Consider the following 26,932-nt stretch of genomic DNA (forward strand, 5'->3'; position numbering starts at 1 on the left):
CAAATGGATTTGTTTTTATTTTTAAATAAATACATTTGAAAAATAATTTTACATTTTTTGTTATCACAGTTAAACAATAGTAACCATTTTCTCTGGATTTATAGTTAAAATGTTAATTTTCGTAAGGGTTGTGTTGTTGTCTGTCATAGCTCCCCCTAAACCTATAAAAAAAAAAAAAAAAAATTCAGCTAAATTACTTCTGTAACATTACAACTGATAATAATGATGTCCTTTATATAGTATTTTGAGTGATGACTGATGAGCAACGTGCTGCTGCTTGATTAAATAAATAAAAAAACAAAGACAAAAAAGTAGTGATGCACCGAAATGAAAATTCTGCGCCGAAACCGAAACCAAAAATTTAGGATGCACTTGGCCGAAAACCGAAACTGAAGCCGAAAATGGCTTCTTTTAAAAACGTATATATATATTGCTTGGATTTAATGGATCTGAATTGAAAAATCACAATATAATAATCAAACTTTTATTAACAGTTACATAACAAAACATAAAATATTTTTTACAATAAATATAAATAATAATTATTCTTCAAGTTTTATGTTCCATCAAATAAAATAGTTTTTAAAAAATTGTGCAAAAAAAATCCACAATTTTGGAGATTTTTGCAGAACAAATGTTACATATTGCAACTTTGGTGTCTCTCATATAGGGCTGTCACTTTTGTGAAAAAAAAATCCTGTTCGATTTTTGAGACATAGGCAAAGTGTTCATTGAGTCGTTAGTAAATTGCCTTTATTTGGCGTTGATCCGTTTTTCAACGCAAAATATAGGCAAATCCACCGACAACTAAACAGGCATTAGGGCGAATGTAAAGAGGGCGCTTGAGACGCGCACAAGTCAGCAATGTGGACTGCCATAACATCAATGAAAAACATTACTGAAGGCTACATTGATATTATGCACTAATAGGCTCTGTGTGTGTGTGTGTCAGAACCTGCAGTTGCTGTGTGACGCGCGTTCGCTGCGAGCGTATAGTGACGAGCTGGACGCGCTCCGAGAGAAGGCCGTTAAAATCGATTCCCTGTTTTCGTTTTCGAAACCTGTGTTGTTTGGTCCGATCGATTGTGCAGCTTTTGTGACAAGCTTTTTTTGATTGTGACAGCCCTTTGACATGCTTAATCTTTGATAGGCAGACGCGTGATAACAGCTCGACCGTGAGTGAAACCTAAGGGCTTGCTTAGGTTAGGTTTAGATGGGAGGGGCGGGTGACATTCATTTTCGGTTTACGTTTTCGGCTGTTTTTTTTATTTCGGCCCGAAACCGATAATGCCATTTCGGCTGAAAATTTTCGGCAGCCGAAATTTCGGTGCACCCCTACAAAAAAGCATCTTTACAGATGAAACTGACCTAAAACCCTGAACAGTAGTTCTGCTTCTCTGCTCCAGCAGTGCACTCTATTCTCTCTCTCTCTCGCATTGATTACTCTGAGTCTGATCCAAACCGTTTGGCGAAGGCACGGAGAGCGCGCGAGTCATGAACAATTCATGACTTATTAGAGATTTAATTATCAAATGGCGGATTCGCAAATGATCGCTTTAGTACATTCTGCAGGCAATTATACAATAATGATATTAAATAATGGGGCAAAATCGGCTGCCAGGCCACTGGGAATTGTCCCGGTTCTCCCGGTGTCCAGTCCTTGCCTGATTTCCACAGACACGCAGAATGTGCAAGTCATATATTGCATTTTTGGGGCTTTATATTCACAGACACTAGTCGATGTCATGTTTTGATTCAAGTGTACTGACCTACTTTTGATTTAGTCATCCAAAATGTGGCATATTCCGTACGTGTTAGGCATTCCGTTTTTATGACTGGATTCTACGAACCAGACTGTATTTCCGCATCCCGGAAATTATTAGGGCTGTATGTCTCAGAATAGTCAGTGCAATTTGGGAAAGAAATCAGTTAAATCTGTATGTGGATGTGTGTAAATATTCAAATGTAATCCCCTTTGTAATCGTAAAAAAATTCATAAGTAACTGTAATTTAATTACTCATTTTTTCTTAGTAACTGTAACTAATTACAGTTACAATAATTTTGTAATTAAATTACGTAACTTAATCACCCCTTTACCTTCCGACTTCATCAGAACATCACGCCAAATGCATGATAACTAAAGTAAATACAAGTTTTAAGTAGTGTGAAATAAATAGCTATGATTCCAGGACTTCATGATTAAGAGTGTGGTCCAGAGCCCATTTAAATGGCCCTGAACTGCCTTTTCTTCAGCAGAAACAAATGGGACAGAGTTTCATGAAATACAATCACTAATCTAAAATGCAGTTCCCTGGTTCTGTGATTAGAGGTTTGTCTGTTTGAAAACTAGAGCTTCTACATCCCTGAGTGGTGCCAGTGTATTGATTTGCAGAAGTAATGCAGTGTATCTGAAGCTCAGGTCTGCAGATTTAGTGTTTCGGTGGTGGCTGGTTGTCGTTTTCCTCTGCAATGCAGAAGTCAAGTAAATTTTTCACTCAAGCCAGTGGAGTGACTTTTGACTGTCCCTGATTTCATAAAAGACATTGTCATACTCTGCCTCCACAAGGTCATTTCATTCAAACTGATTTGATTAAGCTGTACAAATACAACTGCCGAAGAACATTTCACTTCTTTTTTTTTACTTCGAATGACGCATCTTTTTAAGGCAAGTATGCATTTATTTAATCAGGACCATTAAGAATTTATAAATAAGAGATGGATTTTTCCAGTTCCCAAAGTTTCAGTGGCTAAAGGTCATTGCGCATCCTTTCCCTTGTGTTACCCAGCATTCAACTTCAAGTTTGACCCTGACTCTGACTTTGATTTGGAGTCTGTCTCTTCTGGCAACGCCCCAGTTGGTTGGGGATGTCTGAAGCATTTCTCAGAGTGCATGATGGGCCCAGGGGAGGGGTGAGGTGTGGGGGGCGGAGTGGAGCTGTAAGAAGTGGCGAGTTGCTCTCTTCCCTCCAGCCCGTGTTTTGCAGCCAAGCAGGTGGGTTGAATTCTTCCTCTATCTTCTTCCCATCCTTTTTTCCCTCTCCTTAGCTTCTATTCTCTTGATTTCTCCTCCCCTGGAGCTACAGCATGACATGGGTGGCTTGCAGACAGCTAGACAGCATCAATCGCAGGGCGGTGAGTTAGTGTTCACCCGTTTGCCTCACTCAGTAGTGGTCACTGGTTTTGAGACATAGTTTGGTATGTTGGTGACTCTAACAGGCCTGTCACTGTTTGGTTTAATGTAGTTTCAGTCTAGCATGAAATACTTTGTTTTCGTTTTGATTTATATTGACAATATTTACTCTGTTAAATTAGATTATATTTTGTGTTGCACATTTGAAAAGAATATTTAGTGTTTCGTTACTGTATATCAGCGTCAACATTGAAAGACTGCTAAATGTTGTACATTTTCCCTTTGGGGATCATTTGATAGCAGAAATTGTTTCTGTAAATGAGTTTCTTTGAAATGAATTTCCATGTTATCGTGAAGAATTAAAAATAATTAACATGGCATTATGTCCTTAAGACTTTGAATTTCTTTGAATTCTTGTATGTCTTGTTTAACCCTCTGGAGTCTAAGGGTATTTTTGGGGCCTGGAGAAGTTTTGTCATGCCTTGACATTTGTGCTTTTTTCAGTTTCTTATAAATATCTAAATGGTTAAAGACTCATCTCACTGTAATCAGCACAAACTGGGCTGTAATAATATGTGAAATGCATGTATGTACATGATTGTGTTTTTGAGAAAAAAAATATTATGCGTGGTTAGTGAAAAACTAAAAATGTTAAAACGCTTGAATAAGGCAAAAAAACACATAAAGAACATTGGTTCCCGGGATTTTTGAGAACTGGAGCTTGTAGCCTAGAATTTTTCTTTCTAAATGATGTGAAAATCATCTTGTTTACTCACTCACAGAAAACAATATATTGATTTAAATTTTCTAAGACACTTTTTGTTGGTAAAAGTCATATGCGAGTAGGCGTCAACTACCATGAATATCATTGTGATTTACACCTGAGAAGACAAAGGGCCGCATAATGAGCTGCATAATGAGCCATTCAGTCATCTGTGCCACTGTGAGTGAGGAGTTACAAGAGAGAATGTGAGAACAAAATAAATCTATATAATTTTATGTTTGTAGTTTATTAAGAATATATATTTAATTATCCCACAACATAATTTAATATCCACTTGGGGGAGCAGTTAAACAGTTTATTAGAAACAATCAAAGCTGACTTTCAAACAAATTGTTTGGCATGCTTACTCCAGTTACACAATCCTTCAGAAATCCTTTTAACAATCTTATTTTCTAAAAAAAAAAAAAAAACGTTTGTTGTTATTATTATCATCATTATTATTAATGTTGAAAAGAGCTGAGAATATTTTTCTGGGTTTTTAGGGGGAATAAATGGAAAGAAAAGCATTGTTTTTACATTTGTTACAGTTATCTATTTGTTACATTTATATTATTTACATCAAGCTTTCGAAGGGTATAGTGTTGTATATTGTTATTGAAACTTCATAATGTTTCACTTGATTATACATTTAGTCAGGAATTATAATTTGGAAAAAGTCTAACTAGTAAAACGTTTACACGTTATGTGAAAACTAGTACAAGTATATAAATAAATAAAAAGAGACTTACTCATGTTTATGATCTCTGCTGAATAAAGTGCTTCATTCTTTTTTTCTGAGGAAATCCATTTCTCAAATCCTCAACCACATCACATCTTTTTGGGGTCAATTATGTGTTATTCCTCTCATCGCGAAGCAAACACTAAAATAAAAAAAACCTTGAACAGTCTCGCTGCTTTTTCTTCTGTTATGGGCGTATTCAAGCCACGCGCTTCAGTTTCAATCTGAATAGCGCGTTCGGCGCGGGGGCGTGGTCACATTAGATATAATGAAGGGAGACATGAAAAACAGACATCGCGTTGTTTTCATATGGATTACTTTATCACAGAATATCTGTTTTCGGCGGCACTTGTTTAGTTTAAAAATAGACATGTCAAGCTTTCTATAGATATCTCTCTCATGTATTTTCGTTGAGTATTCACGGAGTTACAGTTCATTTAAATGACGTGTTTGTAAAAGAAGATCAGCGCAGACAAAGGCTGCAGACAGCGCACCTTGTTTTTTATCTTGATTCAATTTGATTTATATAAGTGAAAATTACTGGCTGATGGCTGCATGCACTTAAAATACAGCATTTGTTCTTTACACACACACACATAGATAGATAGATAGATAGATAGATAGATAGATAGATAGATAGATAGATAGATAGATAGATAGATAGATAGATAGATAGATAGATAGATAGACTGTTATGCAACCATACAGACAATAGTTAATTTCATCTGAAATATGTTCCTTTGCCATAATTATGCTGCTGCATGAAACATATTTTATAGACCAATGGACACAGCTAGTGATCGAGAAATTGATTTGTTTTAAACCACATAGGATGCAAATCAAGGTTTATTGAGTTTTATTGTTGCTGAGTTTAATGGTTCTTTCATCACTGAATATTGCATGAGAGTATTACTGCATGCATGAATGGACATTTGCACCTTACACTCAACGAAAGTAAAGTGAATGCCGACATTCATACTGTGGGGCATTTAAATAATAATAAAAAACAATCTGTGGAAAATATTCATCCAACCAAACACAGGTGCATGGGTCAAAAACAGTCAGAAACACATTTTTGGCAACTTGGCTGATGTGGCTGAATTATGGATGGATTTTAACTATACAAAACATCTTTAATAAGACACAAGTGGAGGCAAACATTGCAGGCAGTTTGAGTGTGTTTTCTCAGGCTGGAATTGCTGTCATGAATGGACCGGTGACTGTCAGTCCTGTCATAAATACAACAGCACATGAAAGAATAAAATATTCAACTCATATAGGCAAGCTTCTATGGCAGCTCTCTAAGGTCTTTATCTCGCTAGCAGCATTAGGTCTGACTGTTGTTAAAAAAAACTTTCTGAAAAAACTGAATCACAGTGAGATCAGGTTGTATAGTCCCAGTAAAGCATACCAGATTGTGGTAGTCAGCTGCTACTTCCACAGCTTAGTGCTTAGATTGTATTAACTTGATATGTGTTGCCTTTTAGCATTTAAAGCATTTTTTCATGGGCAATTTTATGCATAGCAGCCTTCAATTAGTGAGAGTAGATAGTGAAGGAATGTTTGTGGCAAGGCTCGAAAAAACATATCTGCTACATCACAATTCATTTTAATTAAGAATGACTGGAACAGACAGCATGCATGTTCCTGTAAAACGGCAGCGGATAACCCAAATATGGGCTGTTTGTCTCACTGTATGTGGTGACAGAGCTTCCTGCCATCTCATAGAACGTTGCCACCCTAACAGACTTCTTATCATATATTGCTGTCTGTAGGGCATCTAATTTCTCAAAAATAATATACCCTAGAGATATTCACTGAGAGTTGCCAAGACACAGTTGTTCTGCTGAATTTCCTGTGACAAATTTTAGTCTAAGTAGCCAAAAGCTGAGATAATTATTTACTAATTAATCACTTATTTCATTAAAACATTAATTGATTAATTGATATTTAAGATAATGTCAATGTGTTCAGGAGAACAAACTATTATATTTTGCTGAATTAGCATAAGAAGGAAGCAATTGCTATGTGTAAAAAAAAAAAAAAAAAGAAAAGAAAGAAAAAATTGCTAATACTTTTATACAGTCAAACTGTTCAAATCCTAGTCATGTGCTTAATGGAGAGCCATGTATTGTTATCTTAAACTGCACTATAGGGAACTCATTTGCAGCTCATTTGGCCTTCATTGACAATGTGCTTCAATATTTAACATTTGTCACAGTGCATTTCTCATGTTCAATTACCAGGAACATATATTTGAAATGTTACCCATGGCCATAAGTATTAGTTTCCAAAAATTAATATATTATGAAATAATATGAAACAGTCAAACCAAGAAAGACATTTTTAACATGAACACCCAAAATGAGATAATCTGTTTCCTACTTGCAGCTTCCTGTGAAGTCGAGTTTTTAAAGTAGTGCTTAAGTCACCATTCTGGCTGCATAACAGTGACTGTGCTCCTTTCCTGCTGATGTCATTCTCTCGAAGCAGTGGGCACACTCAGCGGGGACAAGGGTGTGTGGAAACAAGACTGTCAAGGTGACCTTAACCAGTGAGCCCTTGCCAAAAAGTGTCCGGCTGGCAAAGGATGTCCACCTAAGCTTGAGTACCACAGTTTTAGATGTTTACTGTTGCATAGAGGGAGGGCAAATGAAGAAACGGCAGAAAGCCCTCGAAATCTCTCAGGCAGGGTAAGCTTTCAGCAGAGTGCCTATTAGGAAATTGCCAACCGGAGTGGAGCATTTGGTGGTTATTGATTTGTGTGGGTGCTTACCTGCAACACTTTGCACTTCCACTTGCAGTATTAAGCTTGATTTAACATTCATCTGAACTCAGGTCTGCCAGCACAACATAGCACCAACAAGTCAGTAACTCAACCCAGGTGTTAAAGCATTAGCTGCTAATGTGTGTCAAGCCACTAGATACTGATGTCATTTCACTCTTGAAAAGTTCCAACTAATGCATAGTTTAGACACTAGTTTTAGGCACAATCATCGTTGATTTTTAATGCAGCTTATGCTTTAAATCCCAATTGATGGGGAGGATCACAAATAAGGCTATCTGCCAAGTAATATAGTTAATTTATTTAACTGTAGACTGTTTAATGGTTTGTAGCAGCATGTTCCATTTATGTAGAATTTCTGCAGTCAGATGTATGCATATATCAGCTTGGCTTCAAATGTCCATCTAATCAGATTTAAGAAACCGGTCTGTTGTATAATAGTCTTTAATATTTGGCATTTCTAATCTTTAATTTTCGTTATTGTGTAACGGTATCAGATCTCAAGCTAAATGTGTCAAGTGCTCCTGGAGTTAAATAAGGGAGAAACAAGGATGTTGAAAAATCAATAATGATATTTTTAGAGTGATTGCGCACATACTCACTCCCACCGAGCCTCTTTCTAATGCTGGAGTCTTCAGAAACACCCACACTCTGGTGTTTAGAGCCCTGCGAGGTCTCTCACAATTATTATCCAGTCGCTTTCAGCCTCTCAGACTTTTCTTTCTTGCTTGCTCTTGTCCTGCATATATTATAAAAGTTGAGAGAATCTTTACTAGCTCATCAAACATTTCAAGAAGAAGACAAAACATCCTGGGTAGACGTACATATATTGAATTTTCAATGCCAAAATTGTTCTGTAAGAATTACTCAGAATCCTAGAATCGATATGAATAATTAAACTATACTGACATCAGGAAAGTGGTTTGAATATTTCAGAGATATCTTTTTATGTCAGAAGATGTCAGTAAATGCCAGGATGTTTCTCTTTGTCTTGTCTAAATGGATTTCATGTCGGTATAGCTATCAGTTTTGTTTGTAGATCCGGGCAGCAAACAGTCATCAGAGAATTTAACACAATATCTCTATGATCAGATTCATTAAATGTGAGGACATACGTGTGGACACACATGATTAAACGGAGTTCTCTTAGCAACTTGCAATTGACTGGGACATGTTACGCAAGTCTGCACAATTCCACTTTGGGATTAGTAATAACTTCATATGTATTCACACCCAGCTTTTACTATGGGATTTTCAACTGGGTCAACAAAATCAAGGATGTCAAAGCTACTGTTTGATATTCTTCATTAATTAGACACGGTCTGGTAAATTAGGAGGAATGAGAACGTAAAGACTGAGGGGAAGAAAAAATATTGTCAACTGTTAATGAGAATTGAAGTGGCGAAGCCTCAGAGTGGTCTAATTAAGCAAATGAATATGAATGAGATGGTGACAGTGAGTCAACAATAGTGGGCTTTGAAATATGAATGAACATGCATTGGAATCATATTTTCAGTCCAGAAATGTTCAATTGTAAAGTTCTAATCGAAGACAACCCTTGTGGGTTTCCAGCAGATAAAACCCTTAAAAAAAAAAAAAAAGGAATGAATGGGACATGTCCAAAAGGGGGAAAAATGCTAAGAAATCAGACAAATAATGTCCTAATAGAAAATGTGCATTCATATTTCTTGATATTAATGAGTAATTTTCTTTAATAATAATTATTTATACAGTAAAAGCAATAGTGCTGAATGATTTGACATAATCATAGTTTGTCAACGAATGTATGTTGGTCTATCAGCTTAAATTGAGTACGAATTTAGTGATACTTTTGGGATGTGGATAAGAATAAGAATTTTGGCTGTTTTTGTTTCTGCTCATAAGGTTTTATTTTTTAACACTTTTCTCTTTTTGTCTTTACAGTTGGGATGACAGTAGTTCAGTCAGCAGTGGTTTGAGTGATACTATAGATAACATCGGCACTGACGACCTGAATCCACCCACGTATTCTGGCATCCCATCTCGCAAAAGCAAAGCAGCACAGGTGTGCATACACTCTAGTCTTATGTATTCTTTCTCCTCATTTTTATAGTTAGCTTTGGATCAACAATCTGTTAGTGGGCAACAGCAGATTGAACTGTTTGAGAGTTTTAAACATTTTGCTTTGGCTACTAAGAAAAGTTAGGCCATCTGTCAGATGGATTGCCAAAGTGAAATTTCTCTATGTGTGTGTATGTGTGTGTGTGTGTGTGTGTGTGTGTGTTTGTGTGTTTGTGTGTGTGTGTGTGTGTGTGTGTGTGTGTGTGTGTGTGTGTGTGTGAACTATATTCTGTGTGTCTGTGTGATTCACAGTCAAATAAAGATACACACAGGCATACCGAGCCGGATGCTAGCAGCTGGGCTGGTGCTGAGGATCTGAAGACGGTTGATGAAGAGATGGAGCCAGGAATGGACAAGTGGAAGACTTCATCCCCTTCATCCTCTTGTCAGGGTGAGGATGTTGGCCAGAAGACAGGTTTGTCCATGTCTCAAACAGGCTCCTGGAGGAGGGGCATGAGTGCCCAGGTTGGCATCACACCATCACGGACCAAAGGCACGTCAACCTCTCTCAAAACACCAGGTATCAAACTCTCATACAGTTGTGTGATGTAAAAAATTAAAAGATACTTGAAGCAATAGTTCCTCAGAGTGACACATTGGAACTTTAGAAAACCTTTAGGTACCCTTTCAAAATGTCAGTTCTCTGAAGAACTTTTTAAAATGGAATCCACAAGTTTCTGCAAGGAAGCATGAAAGAAAATTATTCCTTTTAGCTTGTTACAAAACTAAAGGCTGTACAATTTCAATGATATCTGTCAGTAGTGGACCTTTTATGCATGGTATTCCAGAAAATTGCTTACTGTAGCTTCACAGAGAAGGTGAAATCAAAAGAGAAGAGGCTTTTTGGTAACATTAAGGGACTGTTGGGTGTTTGTATATTTTTGTTGTGAAATTATTTGCAAAAATGTTGAAAAAAATGGCCATGATTAAGCAGGAGGAACCAGTGCCATAACAAACATATTTGTGCTGACAGGTAAAACAGATGATGCAAAGGCATCTGAGAAAGGCAAGGCCCCATCTAAGAGCCCCAGTATCCAGCGCTCACCATCAGATGCGGGCAAGAGTAGCGGAGATGAAGGGAAGAAGCCACCCTCAGGCATTGGTCGGCCACCTACAACAAGCTCTTTTGGCTTTAAGAAGATTCCGGGTCCTGCCGGGGCCCTCGTCACAGCCAGTGGAGCCACTCTGGCCAGTGGTTCCGCTACTCTAGGCAAGGTACCCAAGTCTGCAGGCATCGGGAAGGGCACAGGAATTGGTAATGGGCGGAAAACAAGTCTTGATGGTGCTCAACACCAGGACGACGCTGTTTTGTTAGGTTGTGGAGGCTCAAAGGTTCCACTCCAGTATCGCTCCCTACCTAGACCGGCAAAGTCATCTAGTGGGGGAAGCAGCGTGGTGGGCCGGAGTGGCCATCGTTCTAGCTCTAGCAGCATTGATTCGAATGTCAGCGGAAAGTCTACAGGAGGGAGTGGAGGAGTGGTAGGAACCCCAACCAGCACAAAGAGAAGAGACCCTGGGAAAGTAGGATCAGGATGCTCAAGTCCAGTCACCATCAACCAGACGGATAAGGAGAAAGTGGCAGGGTCAGATCAGGAGGGAACAGGGTTGTCCACCTCGCCAAAATCCAGTCCCACTTCCACCCAATCTGGACTCAGACAGCCAGGCTCCAAATACCCAGACATTGCATCCCCCACATTCCGCAGGTAACTGACTTTCTTTCTAAATAAAATTACTGGGGTAATGGGAGGACAAGAAAAGTTAGACAAAGATGACACGAGGCAGACATAAGCAGAGATAAGACTAAAATATGACAGCAAAGTAGGCAGTTAGCTTGAGACAAATGGACACAAGCAGACAGTAAGAAAGAACAATTGCTTTTTGTGGTTTGGCTCACTCCTGTGATGTTGTGACCTCTTGGCCAGAGCTGAGGAAGCGTTCCAGCATGTGTGTGAGCTGCCTCAGGCTGCGCTGTACTACTGTAATTGGTTCTCCAATGAGTTAAGGCTTACCTTGGAAATCCAGGAAATGTTGTGATGAATTACAGAGCTCATTGTTTTAGTCATGTCTATAGTCTTAAGTCTCACTGTCTCAAATCTTGTAAGCAGCCCACAAAAGCTCTGATGAATAGACCAGGAAGTAATGTGGTTCTTAACTGGTTTATCTTCAGGATCAGATTTCCCTGTCTACATTAAGGGATAACCCAGTGCAGTATCAGAAGTGTAGATAATAAAGATAGGGCTGAGATAGGCCTAGCCATATGCAGATTTCTTATCCATGACATAAGCTAAATAGAAAAAATGGGAATTTGGGTTTCTAATATTGATTGTTTCATGACAGGCGGTGATTTACTGCACAAAACAAAATTGTGGTCAGAACAAACCATGTCCATCCTCTGCACGTAGTCTTGCTCATTTTCTTTTATTTTTTGTAGTTTTGTTCATTGTTTTTGAGAATGAGGTCTTGTTATGCAACTTGTCCATGTTGACCAGCTAACTTGGTTAGCTTCTACTTCGAAAATGATTTTGTGCCAAAACACTGTGAAGTTTGATTGAACGCAGCCTTCATATCAATAGGGGAAAGTGGGGTGAGTTGTGCCAGTTTTTACTCAAAGTGACTTTAAAGTGAGGCCATGACAGTTATCTCTTTCACTTTAGAATGTACATATATTTCAGGATGTGGTCCATCCCTGAGAACAATAACTTTGGATCTGAAATAAATTGTTTCAAAAATATAGCTTTTAGGAAAAAAGTGGTCTCGTTGGAATACGTTGGGGTAAATAGTGCCAGTGACTTCTGAAGTAAAACATAACATTTTAATGTTATGAACTGTAATGCTATATGAAAGCAAGACAAATTCAATACAAAATTACAAATTTAAGGTTTATTCAGACATTGTCATCCTATTAAACTGTTGGAATAAGACATTTTGTAGTTTTGTAGTTTAAATACACAATATATGATATTTGTGAATCATTTCAGGCAAAAAGGCTTTGGTAATATATGCCTGACATACATAGAACGCTGTCGGTCAATTATGTGACATATAAGAATAAAGTTAGTAGGCTAATTTTTTTAAATCCTATTGTGACTTAGGCGACTTAAAAACTGAATAAAACTTCTCTTTAATAACATAGTGCAAACTCAAAACTAAAATCAGTGTTAGCTAAATTAAACAAATGGCAGGTAAGTCAAACACTGATGAGGCATGGCCATCTCCTCACTTCTACAGATTATCCCATCGGTACGCAGGTCTAGGTGGTCTGGATTTGGCATACTACTTAACATCCCACTTGTCAATGCTTCAGGGGAATATAAACTGGGGTGTGGGTAGTTTCTTGAGCACATCACCTTCAGGGATAACCCCTTCATTATTTTCTTTAAATATGTGTGTGTGTGTGTGTGTGTGTGTGTGTGTGTGTGTGTGTGTGTGTGTGTGTGTGTGTGTGTGTGTGCGAGAGAGAGAGAGAGAGAGAGAGAAAGAAAGAGAGAGAGAGAGAGAATATGTTATCCTATGATTGATGATTACCTGTCCATCACTTTAGAGATGTTCTCTTATACCCTTTCTTTGTTACATCTCCTATCTTTTTCTTGGCGAGCATGATTTCACCAAGTAAAACATGTTACTGGATCAACATCCTTGTTGATCCAGGAACAACATTCCAATCAACCAATCAGAAGTGAGATATAACTTTTCAAGAAATATCTGTTTTAGGCTTACAATCAGGATTAGGAGATTCTACTCACAGCGATCATTTCCCCTATTTTTAGGACTAAATTATGGGTAGGGTTAGGTTTAGGGGTAGGGATTGGGTTAAGTCTATATTTTTGGACAATAATGTTGATCCAGGATCATCAGAAGATGTTGATCCAGGAACATGTCTTACTTGGCAAAATCATGGCAACCCTTTTTCTTCTCCCTGAATCTTTTCAAGGTCATCCTGCAGATATTCATCTCCCTTGCCACCTGACGTATGGTTTTTCCCTGTTGCATCTCTTTCACTGCTGTGTCCAACTCCACAAGAGCAGTTGATGCCCTGTCGGTCTTCCGTTTATAAGTGCGTGGCATAATGGGTTTTTGTCTAAAATTAAGAATGCCACATAGTTTAAGTGCTAAAATGCAATAGTGCCATGTACAATTACAAATTAATAATGTGTTGAAAATAATCATAAGCGGGGGTGAGTTGTGCCACTGGCCCTTTGGCACAAATCACCCCATACCCACAAATTTGAAAAACTAGCATGATCCAGCAGTTAAGAGCTAACATCATGCTAACTGACTCATTGTGTAGCCTGGTAAAGCACTAAAACATGTGTGAAATGTTTTCAAACTTTTCTAGAATTGATCAGACGCTACAATCAAAAAACCTTGATAATAGAAATTTTACTTTTAAAGGAAAAAAAACATTTTTTTTAGCTAAAATGTGATTACCTCTCATGCCATGTGTCTCTCTTCTTTGGAGGATGAGTAAAATGGATGGCTTTTTAAAATTATGTGGTCACGTGACCAATTTCTTCAATGGTTTTCCAGAAACAAGGGGTGGAACTACTTCCCCCCTGGCACAAATCACCCCACTCTCCCAAGATGCCTTCAAAAAGTTAAAATTGTTTACTTTACACAATTATGCATTTTTAATTTTATTATATATTTTATGCAATTAGCATTGTATCTCCCTGTAGTCTGTGCCTCGGCTATCTGTGACTCTCATATTAGACCTGCAACCTAAGAATCTTAATCACACTGCAGCTTTAGCAGTCTTTCTCAGCGCCTCTCTCCCACATCAGAGGACAGTTGCACACAATAAGGTGGAGGGGCAGATTGCCACCTGGTGGTTATAGTGTATAAGTGCATATATAGAAACACTCCTCAGGGACCGTGATTTGCCATTCAGAACAGACTCAGTTCAGGGCTGATTAAAGTAGACGTGTAAGCGTGTTTCAAGTGCACTGATTTCTGTATTATTAGTTGTGTCCATTTAAACACAGGTCTATGTGGAGCTCTGCACTGCTCTGTGAAGCTGAAGTGTATAACTAGATTTGCTTGCCTCACCTCAGGCTGTTAACTGTTATTGCTGGAGCCTTACAGAGATAACCATGGGCAGATCTACCACTGAAAGCTGATTTGATCATTTGCAAGGAGTGAAAGCTGGCCAATTAAATTATGCAGGCTACTGAGTTTGTTTTTAAGTGAAATTGCATGGTTAAATGTACATTTTGTCATGAATGAACACATTTTCATCAACTCAATTCAATGCAACAGTGTACATGAGCATGATTTGATGAGCAATTGTTTGTCTTATCACTTTGCCCAGGTTGTTTGGCAGTAAAGCCAGCAGTAAACCCAGTTCCCCTGGCACCCCTGACTCTGGTAAATGCCCGGCAGCACTGGGCAGCCCCCATGGGACAATGGCACGGCAGGCCAGCCTGGATTCACCCTCCTCAGGAACAGGTAGTCTGGGCAGCATGGGTGGGCAGAGCGGAGGCAGCAGCCCTCTATATGGCAAAACACCCGATCTGTGTATTGACTCCCCGGCTTCTAGTCCGGCGTCAGGCCTCTCTCTGCCCTCTAACACCCGGCCTTGGCCACCAAACCTCAGCAGTTCATCTGCGGGCAGTAAAGATACACTCAGCTGCCAAAGTATGACCAGTTTACACACAAGCTCAGAGTCCATAGACCTGCTGCTCCCACACCACCATGGGCCAAAAGTCACCCGCACGGGCAGCGTCAAGTCCACCCTCTCTGAGGGGTAAGTGGAGTATATCCAGCAAATGGTACTCGTTGAATGATTAGATGACATAATATATTACTTCATAAAAAAGGCATATTACATATGCTAATAAAATAAAGGAGCATTAGTTTGATGTTAAAATATATTATTCATGATTAAACTGTCAAACTGCCTGTTTGTCGTAGATAACACTACTGTTTTTCTTCTGTTTTAATAGCATGCCTCTTGACAGAAACACTCTTCCCAAAAAGGGATTAAGGTACTAATATAACCACTATATATTAAATTGTCTTTATACGTATGTTTTATGTTCTCACCTTTATCAAGTACCTAGCATTAGTATTGGCTTTTGTGTCACTTACCCACTACATGTGTTTTTTTATGCATTAGTGGTGTTTGCTAAAGTAAGCATCACTATTATTATACCAAGTTAGTGATTTGAACAAACCCCTAACCCTTAATACTAAACTTTTGCACCTCAACCTATACCAACTACCCCGAATCCTGAGACTTTTTGAGGGGACTTGTGTTATTACTTTTCAAAGTGAATAAGCCTACTTTTTTTTCACCTGGTGGATGGTAAAATTGGTGAAAAGAAATATACTTTTATTCAGCATGGACGCATTAAAGTGACATTCAAGACATGTGCAGTGTAACAAAAGATTTATATTTCAAATAAATGCTGTTAATCATATTAATCAAAGAATCCTGGGGAAAAAAATGCTTCCATAAAAAAAAAAATACACACCTGAAGACGATTTATGCAGAAAGAGACTTTTTTTTTAAAATGTCTATAGACTAGAATATCAAGAGACTTGGGGATGATCTCTTTTGATTATTAATTAATTCTCTACCAAACAACCACTTAGAACACCTTAGTAACTGCATAGCAACATTATGACAATGAATCACAAAGCTGGCAGTGTTGGCGAAATGTTTTGCATACTGTATCCACAGTGATTGTCAAACTGTGTGACTCACCAGTCTTCCATTTATTAATGCTTTTAGCAAGAGTCGACCACAGAAACCACAGCAGGAAAACATCACATGTTTTTAAGAAGCAATTAAGTGTTCATAAAGATAAGCACAGCATCTGAATAAAATCCGACTATTGTGTTAAAACCAATATCAATGAGCCATCAATCTGCAGTCATGATGAAAGATAAACTGCCTTAATGCTGCATGTGTGTGAGCTTCCATGTGCAGGTAAATCGCAATGTGAGCAAATCAGTTATAGTATGTTAGGTCACAATATGGTATATTAATACTAAAGGCTCAGCTCAGGTCAGCAGTGATGTGTCCAGTCAGGAAGATCCATGTGATCTCCATTAGTTTTATGGAAACTGTCTTTCAAGCATGCTGTTAAGACTGCCCAATACCTTAAGCTATTACTGCAGAACAATGGATGTGAGAATGTGTGGGCAGTTATTATCATCAAACTTTACTGCATAAATCATTTTTACACCCTATCCAAACATTTGAAACAGATTGTATTTAAAAAAAAAAACTAATTGAAAAAGCATTTTGGGGAAATATTCCCTCATGGAATGACTAAAATAGTCTGTTTGCCCTCAATCAGGTACCCTCCGTCCTCCAGACAGACATCACATGAGGAAGGAAAGGAGTGGTTGCGTTCTCACTCCACTGGAGGACTGCAGGACACAGGAAGTCCACTTTCACCACCGGGCACAACCAGTATAAGCACTGGCAAATACCACTACTCAAACCTGCGTATGTTGCCATGTATCGTATCTGATTACTGATTGCTTTTTAATAATAGAGCCCAAGAAATATCTTGATTTCGCATTATTCTATGGAGAAATAAATGACATTTATCCTGACATTTGTGCTGCAGTGAGCCCCACCAGTATGTCGCAGTACAATCTTCCCAGCACTAGTATGAGCCGCTCCAACAGTATTCCAGCACAGGACTCGTTCGAGCTGTATGGGGAGGGAAACAATTTAGGTGGCAGTGCCACCTCGCTGGAGGAACGGCCACGTGGGATAAGTCGGTCCGGCTCCTTCCGGGACAGCACAGATGAAGGTTAGCATTGCAGTTACTTCCTCTAGAAGAATTTATTTATTTACATCTGTGCATGTACAACTGTAACATTTCTGTTTGTGCAACTGTGTGTTTCCTGAAATATTTTTGCACTCTTGTGTTGTTCTGTTCTGTCTGCAGTTCATGGTTCTTCTCTATCTTTGGTCTCGAGTACATCATCTTTGTATTCTGCGGTGAGTGACCTTACAGTGTTCTTATAAGAGGTTGCCATAGACTGACTAATCTGTCAAAATTACATTTTGCGAAAGAAATAGGAAGTCTTGGCTGTAGCTTTCTTTGGGATTTTATATATCTGTGAATAATCATGTTACCTCTTGTTTACTAATTTAAAAGTTCACATAAATAAATCAACAGGAATTTTCAAAAATATCTAGGATAGTTTCCCCTTAACCACTAGATGGAAAAAAAAATAAGTTTTCTTAACATCCATGTTTCACTATGCATGCTACAGCAATGCAAAGTCAATTCTGCATTACATTTATCTAATATTTAATGTTTTTATTAAAACAAATGATGATCATTAATATTATTTTGAGAGAGACTTAAACTCATTTGTGCTTACATGCTGTTTCGATTTGCCTGAGCTTGAAAAACGAATAACTTTACGGAGTCATTTATTTGAGAAGGCAAGTTGAACACTTCCTGTTATATTCACTATACCTCAAGGCTATGAATAAAGACTTGTGAAGAGATTTAGAAAGATGGCTCATGGTGGCTCAGTATTGTGACTTTGCCACTGTTTGAACACACATTTTCTCACTTTCAGGTGCTGGCATTTTTAGACAAGGTAATAATTTGTCATGCAGAAAGCCTGCTTGTTTTCACCTTTCCATTTTTAATTACATGCAAACCCTAACAGTCTAACTTTTGGCTTTAAATCAGCTACTACTAACGGATAACCAAAAGTCTGATCCAAATGGCAAAATTCTGATCATTGGTTATTTTGTATGGCTTTGTGACTTACCTTTAATTGTTTGGAAAAAGCTGGTGTGGATTTTGGCTTTTTAATTCTTTCTTCTTATTGGATCTATTTAGAAAGTGATTTTAAGGTTATGTGTGGATAAAAAAAAAATATTGGTAAATGTTGGTAATATTGTATTTGAGTCATTTTCATGTCCTTTAACTGTTGTTTTCTTCCACAGACTGAGGAGAAGGCCCACTCTGAGGTAAGAATATCTTGTTTCCTACTTATATTTGTGATTTTGGTAGAATCAAATATGTAAAAGCAATAAAAGGTCCATCAGTGATGCACTTTCACGAAGTCCAACATTCAACCAAAGGTGGTTGAATGAATCGGACAAACAAACCAATATATTTAAGATTTTTCAAAATTTAAAATGCAAACCTATGTTGCATTATTTTATGAGACACTCTTATGCTATCAATATCTTTTATTCACTTTTTCACTGGCACACATACAGTCATGGACAAACATCTTTAACACTAACATCCATAATTTCCCGGGTTCACTTTGATTTGGACTCTTCATTTGATCACTGATTTTCCTTTGATTTCACTTCCTTTCATGTTTGTGTGCCATTACTGTTCTCTCTCCTGCTAACATTTGTCCAAGACTTTTGCATATGCTGTCATATAATGCTTCACATGCAACGAACAGCTAACTTTTCCCTAGAAGTGCTAAAAAACTAATGTATTCTTATTTCATGGTTAAACCTGCATTTTGTACGAACATGCAACATAGAGTTAATTGTTCTTTTCTTTTCTCAATCAAGGGCCAAACAGTCCAAAATACAACGGTAATTTCCCATTTTACATACACTCTCTTATAGTATAATACAAAAGAAAGCATTGGAAAGTGTTTCAGAGTCTTGCTAGAGTGTTTACCAGAGGCCACTGATTGATATCTAGGTTATTTTGTTACTGCTGAGCAAAGAAAATGAAAGCAGTTTATTCTCCATTGCTTGAGTGCACAGCTCATAGAGCATTGTAATGAGAAACCATTTCTTTTCCTACAGCAAATCAGAAAACTGCGAAGAGAGCTGGACGCTTCTCAGGAGAAAGTGGCGACCCTGACCTCTCAGCTGGCGGCCAATGTGAGTTTGATGGAAAAAAAAAAAATCTAAGAAAAGCAGTCAAAAGTCATACAAAAACCCTTTGTCTAGTGTTTATTTTTTATTTTTATTATTATTTAGAACACATAATACATGCCTGTTCTGTGGTAAAATTCTCCGTAATTCCAAAATCCCAGAAGAATGAATAATATTTACTTTGAAATAATAGATTTTAATATATTAAAAAATATATACAAAAAAAAAAAATTAAAATAAATCACTTTCAGGTGCAAACAAATTAGAAATGTGCTATAATAACAATAATAATAATGAATATTTTGAAATGGGAAAAGAAAATTATAATATAATATAATATGATATATAATACTAAAGGTTATAGAAGAAAAATCTTTTATTTTAAATGCACTGTGGTGACTTTAAAAGATAAACTGTTCATAGTCAGTATGTTTGGGAATTTGAATTCTCAAATATTTAATTTTAGACTGTAGTATTACTTTGTTTCCCTACATTGTCAAAGTAGGACACAGTGTTTCCCAGCGTCTTATTACATTTCTATGTGAATGCATTGCAAGAAGAGAGCAAAGTTTGGACTGGACTGTGCTCGAATTCACTTTCCTGTCTCTGGAGTGATGAAGACAAGTGTGATTCAGGGCTTTGCTCTCTGACAGTTTAGTGAGAAGTGTGTCAGAGCATGAGACAGCTACTGTCTCTCCGCTCGACCTCCTCTGTGATTTGTGTTTGACAGGATTCGTGTAAGGGAGAACAGCTCTGAATTACATCTCCTCAAGTTGTACAGTAGTTGAGTGGATTGATATGTCTGCTCTCCTGCCAGATTTTTTTTGAACTTCTCAGTGTCAGAACAACTTCTGAAAGTTGGTGTTCAGTGTTCAGGGATTCAAAAGAGCATATTTGTTTCTTTCTGTTGAATCCTAATGTTCCATAGCAAGATGGTGTATAAAATAAATGATGAATGAACAACACAGAAACACATCGTATGAAGATTATATTGCACTTTCTAAAAAAATAAATAAAAAATGTTGTTACATTTGGACAAAATCATTATTTGTACACTAATAACACAGTTAAACATGCCTGATTGCCATTCTATTAGATATCAAACCAATATATAAAAAAAATGTTAATTTTAAAATTAGCATAAGCACATTTTTCTGTTTGAACTTAAGGGAAACTTTCACTAAAAGTCACCTACAAATTCAAAAGGTCCATTATTTGCTTTTAAGTGTATGTTAAGTGTCCAAGTTAGGGTTCTCGATTTCTTCCATCCATAAGTTTGTGTCCACCCCTTGGATAATCCCATTTGTGACAGAGAGTCTGTGCAGTTCTATAGTGTTTTAAGGTGTGAGAGAGCTTAAGGATTGCTGTGGCTAACAGTGGTAGTGCTTTAGTTACTTCACCATGTTGGCCACAGCTGAAACATTATCCAGGCAAAGAGAGCCCAGATCAGTTTGTTCAGACGTTATCATTATGGCTCCAAAACATCTGGATTTCATCACAACACACCAAGTAGGTAGGGTGACAAGAAGAGATGCAGTTTTATGTTGCTGTGTCATATTCTTAATATGTAGCTTTCATTTTTGTTGAATATCATATTTGAAAATAACTTTAATTTCAAAATGTCCACCTTGAAATTGTAGACAGGTGAGTTTGTTTAGTGGGATTCATGCGTCAGGCACCTTTGTGTAAAGATTTTGGAAATGCTGTTTGTTTCAGGTGTGATTGACTGGGCTGAGAGCCTCAGTGTGGACAGATAGTTGAGGGAATATAAATGGATGTACAAACAGGTCAGGGCAGGGCACGACGTAAAAGTGTGTTTATAGAAGCACTCTCCCATTAGAGTCACTCAAGCATTTGGCATTGTGCCTCTCAGTGTTCACTTGCCTTCACTTCCTGGCAGGCATTTTAAATAGTATTTACCAAGAACCTTTTGAATACAGCTCTGCCTACTGCTAAAATATAATAAAACACAGTGATGTTTCATTTAAAATTTAGACTTTTTTTGAACTTTTTTTTGTGTTACTGTAAGTTGTGTTGTACTTTATACCTTTGATTATAGTGTCATTTTTATAGTATAGTAGTAGATATAACAAGAAATAATCGAGAAGGACAACATATGTTCAAACATGCATGTACTTTTGTTTTATTTTATTTTATTGCTAGTTTTACGCCAACTCTGACTATGGTATGCATTGTTAACAAAGTCAGTTTTGTTTGTTTTTGTTGTTTTGTTTTGTTTTGTTCAGAGTCAAAGGTCAGATGATAACCTGGGTAATTTCTATTGCTGAAAATGTTTTTTTTGTGTGTGTTTTTTTTCTTGATGTATTAAATCTAAGACTGTTATATTTCGTTATGTGAATATTCGTATGTTCTCCTTTGCATTCACTGACATCAGAAGTCTTTTCAGTGTAGCTTTAGAGACGTCTCCTCCATCAAAGCCCTGGGGCCTTATGTTCAGACAAGCCTTAGACATTGTGGATCTTTTGAACTCCATCTTAGTAGCTTAAATCTGAAACATGCTTCAAAGCCCATGGCGACTGTTGAGTAGTTCACAGCACTATTCAGCTAGCTGGTGCAGTATAGATCTGAATTACCCAGGAGGAACTCTCTGGAGGCTCAGACTAGGTGTATACAAAGATACATAATACTTTTTTGTGCTCAGATGCCCAGAGTGGGCTTCAAGTTTTTATACAAGGAAGTAAACTTAATAGACCTGTGGATCTATAATGTGGGTCTCACTGTGTACTTGTTTTACACCCACTGCATTCACACCACTGGCGTCATCAGTTTGTATAGCTGAAAGGAAAGCAGGCAATGTGAGTTGATTGCTATGTTTGGAATGAAATACAAGCATACTGCTCATCATAAACTGTATACTGCATACTATTTAAAATATATTATGTTGGAAACAGATTTCATTATCTGGTGATTCATATTTGAAACTGCAGCATGCAATGTAAGTCATTTAAATCAGCAAATATTGACAACTGTAAAAAATGTTATTCTGTTTTGTGTAGAAATGTCTTAATTATGGACAGTTTTGTCAGATAATCAGTCAAGAAGGAGATAAAGTTTTATAATGTAAAATTTTCATTCTAGTTTTATACATAATGCTAGAAATGAAATGTCAAGTCAAGAGTATGTAGAAGGTCAGACAGATATACTTTGCAAACATACAATTTCAAACTCTTTAAGGTTTAGGATCACTGAGATATATTAGAAACTTACTTGACATATGATGTTTCTCTTTGCACATGTACAGTTTTTATGTGAAGCATTCGTATAGTGTGTATTTTTTTTAGTTTATGTATAGGCAAACCTTTATATATAGTATATATATATATATATATTTGCCAAAACAGTAATAAATTACATTTTAAAATGTATTGCAAAAGAAAACACTTATTTTAAACTGTAACAGGATTTACTTTTTTAACTGCATCAAATAGACTTTTAGCATTTCTGATTATGAGAGAATTCTTTCAAAACCTATGGAAAAAAAATCTTACCGTACTCCAAACTCCAAATCAACACAACAATCATTTTTCAACAACCTCTAGATAATCAGTGACTGAACCTTGATGAACTTGAACCTAGTTGCAAGTTTCACTACAGTGTGTGTGTGTGTGTGTGTGTGTGTGTGTGTGTGTGTGTGTGTGTGTGTGTGTGTGTGTGTGTGTGTGTGTGTGTGTGTTTTGACAGGCACACCTGGTGGCGGCGTTTGAGAAAAGTCTGGCAAACATGACCTGTCGACTGCAGAGTCTAACCATGACAGCAGAGCAAAAGGTAGGAATGGTCCCACACACACAAATAACTTAAACATTTAAATGTTTTCTGTGTTCAGCACATATAGTATTCTACCAATCAGATGATATTAAGTCCAAGCAGTTCTTCCAAGCACCCAAATGTAACCTTCAGGTTAAAATGTCAAACTGCTCCCTTAATTTACACAAAGCACCCTCATCGACTGAATGAGTTCCTGCTGATGTTAATCCCTCTTGAATAAACCATCAGAGATAACAGAGGGACATCTTTGTCAAGGCAGCCTGACTTTCAATTTAAGCAGAAACCCTTTCGCAAGCTCTACAATCCTGAGCTCTGCATGTACAGAGACCGTGTGGCTGTGAAATAGGATGGTTGAGATCCCCCAACACATGCACAGATCCTCAGATCAGCAGGGCGTTTATCTCCACATGTGCTTTTTTGGCAGGAAACATCTGATAGAGGAATAAGACAGCTGGTGGTACAAGGGGGAGTGTGCGTTTTGTATACAAATGAGTATGTGTATGGTTAAAAACTGAAAGTGCCATGTGGCTCACTTCATCTCTAGTGATTCTGAAGTAAGGCTGATGTGAAATTTTAATTTGAAATGTTTGCTAGCATCACAAATATTATTGTGCATACTTACAGTTTGGGATTTGAACAAACTGCTTACCATAAGCGTTCAAGTTCTGTGCACAACTCGCCTTGCACCATTTCAGTACCATACATTAATCATAATCATGTGGCTTGATGGAGTGAGGCATGCCTTTTCTTTTCTAAGCAATTAAGGGAAGTGGTTTGTGTTTTTTTTTTCTTTTTTTTATAGAACTGTTTGTGTGATTGTGTTGTAGGAGTCCGAGCTTGCAGAGTTAAGAGAGACCATCGAGGCATTGAAAACTCAAAATACAGATGCTCAGACAGCCATTCAAGTTGCCCTCAATGGCCCCGATCACGTTCATAAAGGTGCTGCTTGTGTCCATAACAATTTGTATGTTTTACAATTATTAAATGAATATTTTGGATTCACTGCAAGTTAAGGTGTGGTCACATTTACTGCTGTTCAGTGAATTTTAGCAAAGTCCAGACATTTCATGTGGATCTTCCCACTCAGATTTTGCTATATAGCTGCTTAGCTTGAAAGTGACTTGTGATTGTTTTAGCTATGCTTCATACATCGCTACACTATTGAATAGATAATGAACCTTTTTTACCCACAAAATTTATTCAGTCTGACCACACCATTCGGCAACACTTGTGGTATAATATTAATGACCACTTAAATTAAATGTGATGTAAAATTACTTAATAATATTTTCTGTGTAATGGTAAATTATCAATTTTTCTTTGTTTCCATGACATACAGTAGTAACGCATGAAGCCCTGTAAAATAACTAAAAAAAACAACTATAAAATAGACAATTTAAACTTCACAGATAAATAATACAATAATACAAGTTTTAGCAAAAGAATAAATCTACAGTAAGTGCTTTTGTAAAATTATAATCTTCTTTTATGCTCTTAAAATTCACTTTCATTGCAAGTGCTTTACTGTAACTCTGTAATTGATCAGTGTGTGTGTGTGTGTGTGTGTGTGTGTGTGTGTGTGTGTGTGTGTGTGTGTGTGTGTGTGTGTAGCAGAACTGAGGCTCCGTCGACAGCACTCGTCAGAAAGTATGTCCAGTATTAACAGTGCAGCCAGCCACTCCAGTATGGGTAGCGCTAAAGATGTAGACGACAAGAAGAAAAAGAAGAAAAGCTGGGTGAGTCACTGCACAAAGCTTCATCTTCACACCACAAGGCTCATCCACATTTAGAATGATGACTGCAACTGTGATGAATATTAAGCTTAGTAACATCTGCATTCAAATTTTGCTAGATCTTTACTCAAAACTAAATTTCCAGCATCATTTTTGCAATGAACTGATGTCAAGGTTATTTTCGTTACCTTAAGGTTTTATAAGCAGAAATTATAAATTAATTTTGCACAGATAAGGATAGTTCACCCAAAAATGAAAATTGGCCCATAATTTACTCACCCTCAAGGCATCCTAGGTGTATATGACCAGAGGTGGGTAGTAACGAGTTACATTTACTTCGTTACATTTACTTGAGTAATTTTTTGGGGTAACTAATACTTTTCGGAGTATATTTAAAGATGGGTACTTTATACTCTTACTTGAGTAAATTTTTGGGGGAAAATCTGTACTTTTACTTCGTTACTTTGGGCGACGCTCCTCTCGTTACTTTATCTTAATGCAATAAATGTTAGGTGCTTCAGTTTATTCCAAACGCGCCGTCTACTTTTCTCTGGGCAATGAGCGATGCCCTTTCGCGAATGATTCATTCTTTTGAGTCAATTCTGTTCAAAGGCTTGATCTAACCAATTGGCAAACGAGTGAATTGGTTCATGAATCAGTTTGAATGAGTCGTTCAGTTCCCTGCCGCACGCGCTGAGCGTCTGAAGTGGTTCACTCGGAGTTGTAACGTTTAAGAACAGAAAGAGCGTTGAAAACGTGGCTGGAACTGCACTGAATTGAAATCTGCAAAGGCTATTATTTGCTAGCGATGGAGATCCTTTATTAGATGAACACCGCGTGTGCTGTCTACTGTTTAACAGGTAATAACTTGGGCTACATTCGATTACAGTACACGATACCACTGACATTAGTTTGTTGTACGTGTGTGGCTTATAACAGAGGGGAGTCAAGTTGAATGCAGCTTCCAAAAGACAAAAAATAGCCGATTAAGATTTTATTAATTTTAATACAATCACACCGGCGTGAGTACGTTCAGCAAGTCATATAATCAGCTGCTAAATTCAGATCCGTGATCGCTTGCTGGCGCTGAGCCAGAGATAGATGCGTTTATACAGCGCTGCGCATTATAACCAATCACACATGATTCTTTTGAGCTTATTAAAGCATTGGCCAATCAGAGGTGTTCCGATGAGTCATTGCTAAAATTCCGGTTCTTCCTTCACTCGCTCACTGACTGAATACCTCTTTCTGGCAAATTCTTTCGTCAGAAACAACAAAGTGCAGATGTGTGTACGAATCGTTAATTAAGATATTGATTTCACAGTGTTAACAGTTTCAGTGATTTTAATGGGAGTTTCTGAGAGTGATTGAAATCTAGACTGTCTGTGAAAATTATCTTTAATAATGTAAATGTTATTTGCTCTCTTTCTGAACAATGAAAGATTAGTAGCAATATTTATATCACATTAACTTTCAATGTTAAATTCACATTTAATATAAAGTCAGTCGTATTAAAAATATGTTATGGCATGACACCTATATCTGTTACTTAAGTAAACAGACAGGGTTTTATAATAAATTACATAAATTGGAGTAAAGGCTGATGAAATATATACATTTATACACGCACACATACATTACATACATTTTATCTATATATCTAAATAAAAATAGGCTCAGTATATATGACCCAAAGTAACTAGTAACTAACTACTTGAGTAGATTTTTTATCCGATACTCTTTTACTCTTACTCAAGTAACTATTCAAGACTAGTACTTTTACTTTTACTTGAGTAAATATTTCTAGAAGTACTTTTACTTGAGTACAGTTTTTGGGTACTCTACCCACCTCTGTATATGACATTCTTCTTTCAGACGGGTCCAGTTTATTGGCCTGGCTCTTTCAAGCCTTATAATTGCAGTGACTGGGTGTTTCTTTTCAACAGTTCAAAAGAAGTCCAATAAAGTGCATCCATCCATAATAAAAAAAAAGTGCCTCTGGGGGGTGAATAAAGGCCTCATGTTGCGAATCTTTGCGTTCTTGTAAGAAACATATCCAT

At 37.3% G+C, this 26,932-nt stretch overlaps 1 protein-coding gene across 6 annotated transcripts in view; it reads left to right on the top strand.

Moving 5' to 3' along the window:
* The window catches only part of LOC132099008 (neuron navigator 3-like), a 333,516-nt gene that overhangs the window by 293,525 nt on the left and 13,059 nt on the right, over positions 1 to 26,932 (top strand). For 5 of the 6 annotated variants that reach the window (XM_059505367.1, XM_059505363.1, XM_059505364.1 and 2 more), the window contains 15 exons: positions 9,342 to 9,462; positions 9,771 to 10,038; positions 10,492 to 11,221; positions 14,827 to 15,261; positions 15,461 to 15,502; positions 16,823 to 16,974; positions 17,099 to 17,287; positions 17,426 to 17,478; positions 18,072 to 18,092; positions 18,448 to 18,471; positions 19,039 to 19,062; positions 19,282 to 19,359; positions 23,056 to 23,139; positions 23,967 to 24,078; positions 24,754 to 24,875. In XM_059505367.1, the coding sequence (XP_059361350.1) occupies positions 9,342 to 9,462; positions 9,771 to 10,038; positions 10,492 to 11,221; positions 14,827 to 15,261; positions 15,461 to 15,502; positions 16,823 to 16,974; positions 17,099 to 17,287; positions 17,426 to 17,478; positions 18,072 to 18,092; positions 18,448 to 18,471; positions 19,039 to 19,062; positions 19,282 to 19,359; positions 23,056 to 23,139; positions 23,967 to 24,078; positions 24,754 to 24,875 (2,455 nt within the window). The remainder of the gene's footprint in view (positions 1 to 9,341; positions 9,463 to 9,770; positions 10,039 to 10,491; positions 11,222 to 14,826; positions 15,262 to 15,460; positions 15,503 to 16,822; positions 16,975 to 17,098; positions 17,288 to 17,425; positions 17,479 to 18,071; positions 18,093 to 18,447; positions 18,472 to 19,038; positions 19,063 to 19,281; positions 19,360 to 23,055; positions 23,140 to 23,966; positions 24,079 to 24,753; positions 24,876 to 26,932) is intronic. The other variant, XM_059505365.1, reaches the window with a different exon arrangement.

This window comes from Carassius carassius, chromosome 22, assembly GCF_963082965.1.
Source record: "Carassius carassius chromosome 22, fCarCar2.1, whole genome shotgun sequence".
NCBI lineage: Eukaryota > Metazoa > Chordata > Actinopteri > Cypriniformes > Cyprinidae > Carassius > Carassius carassius.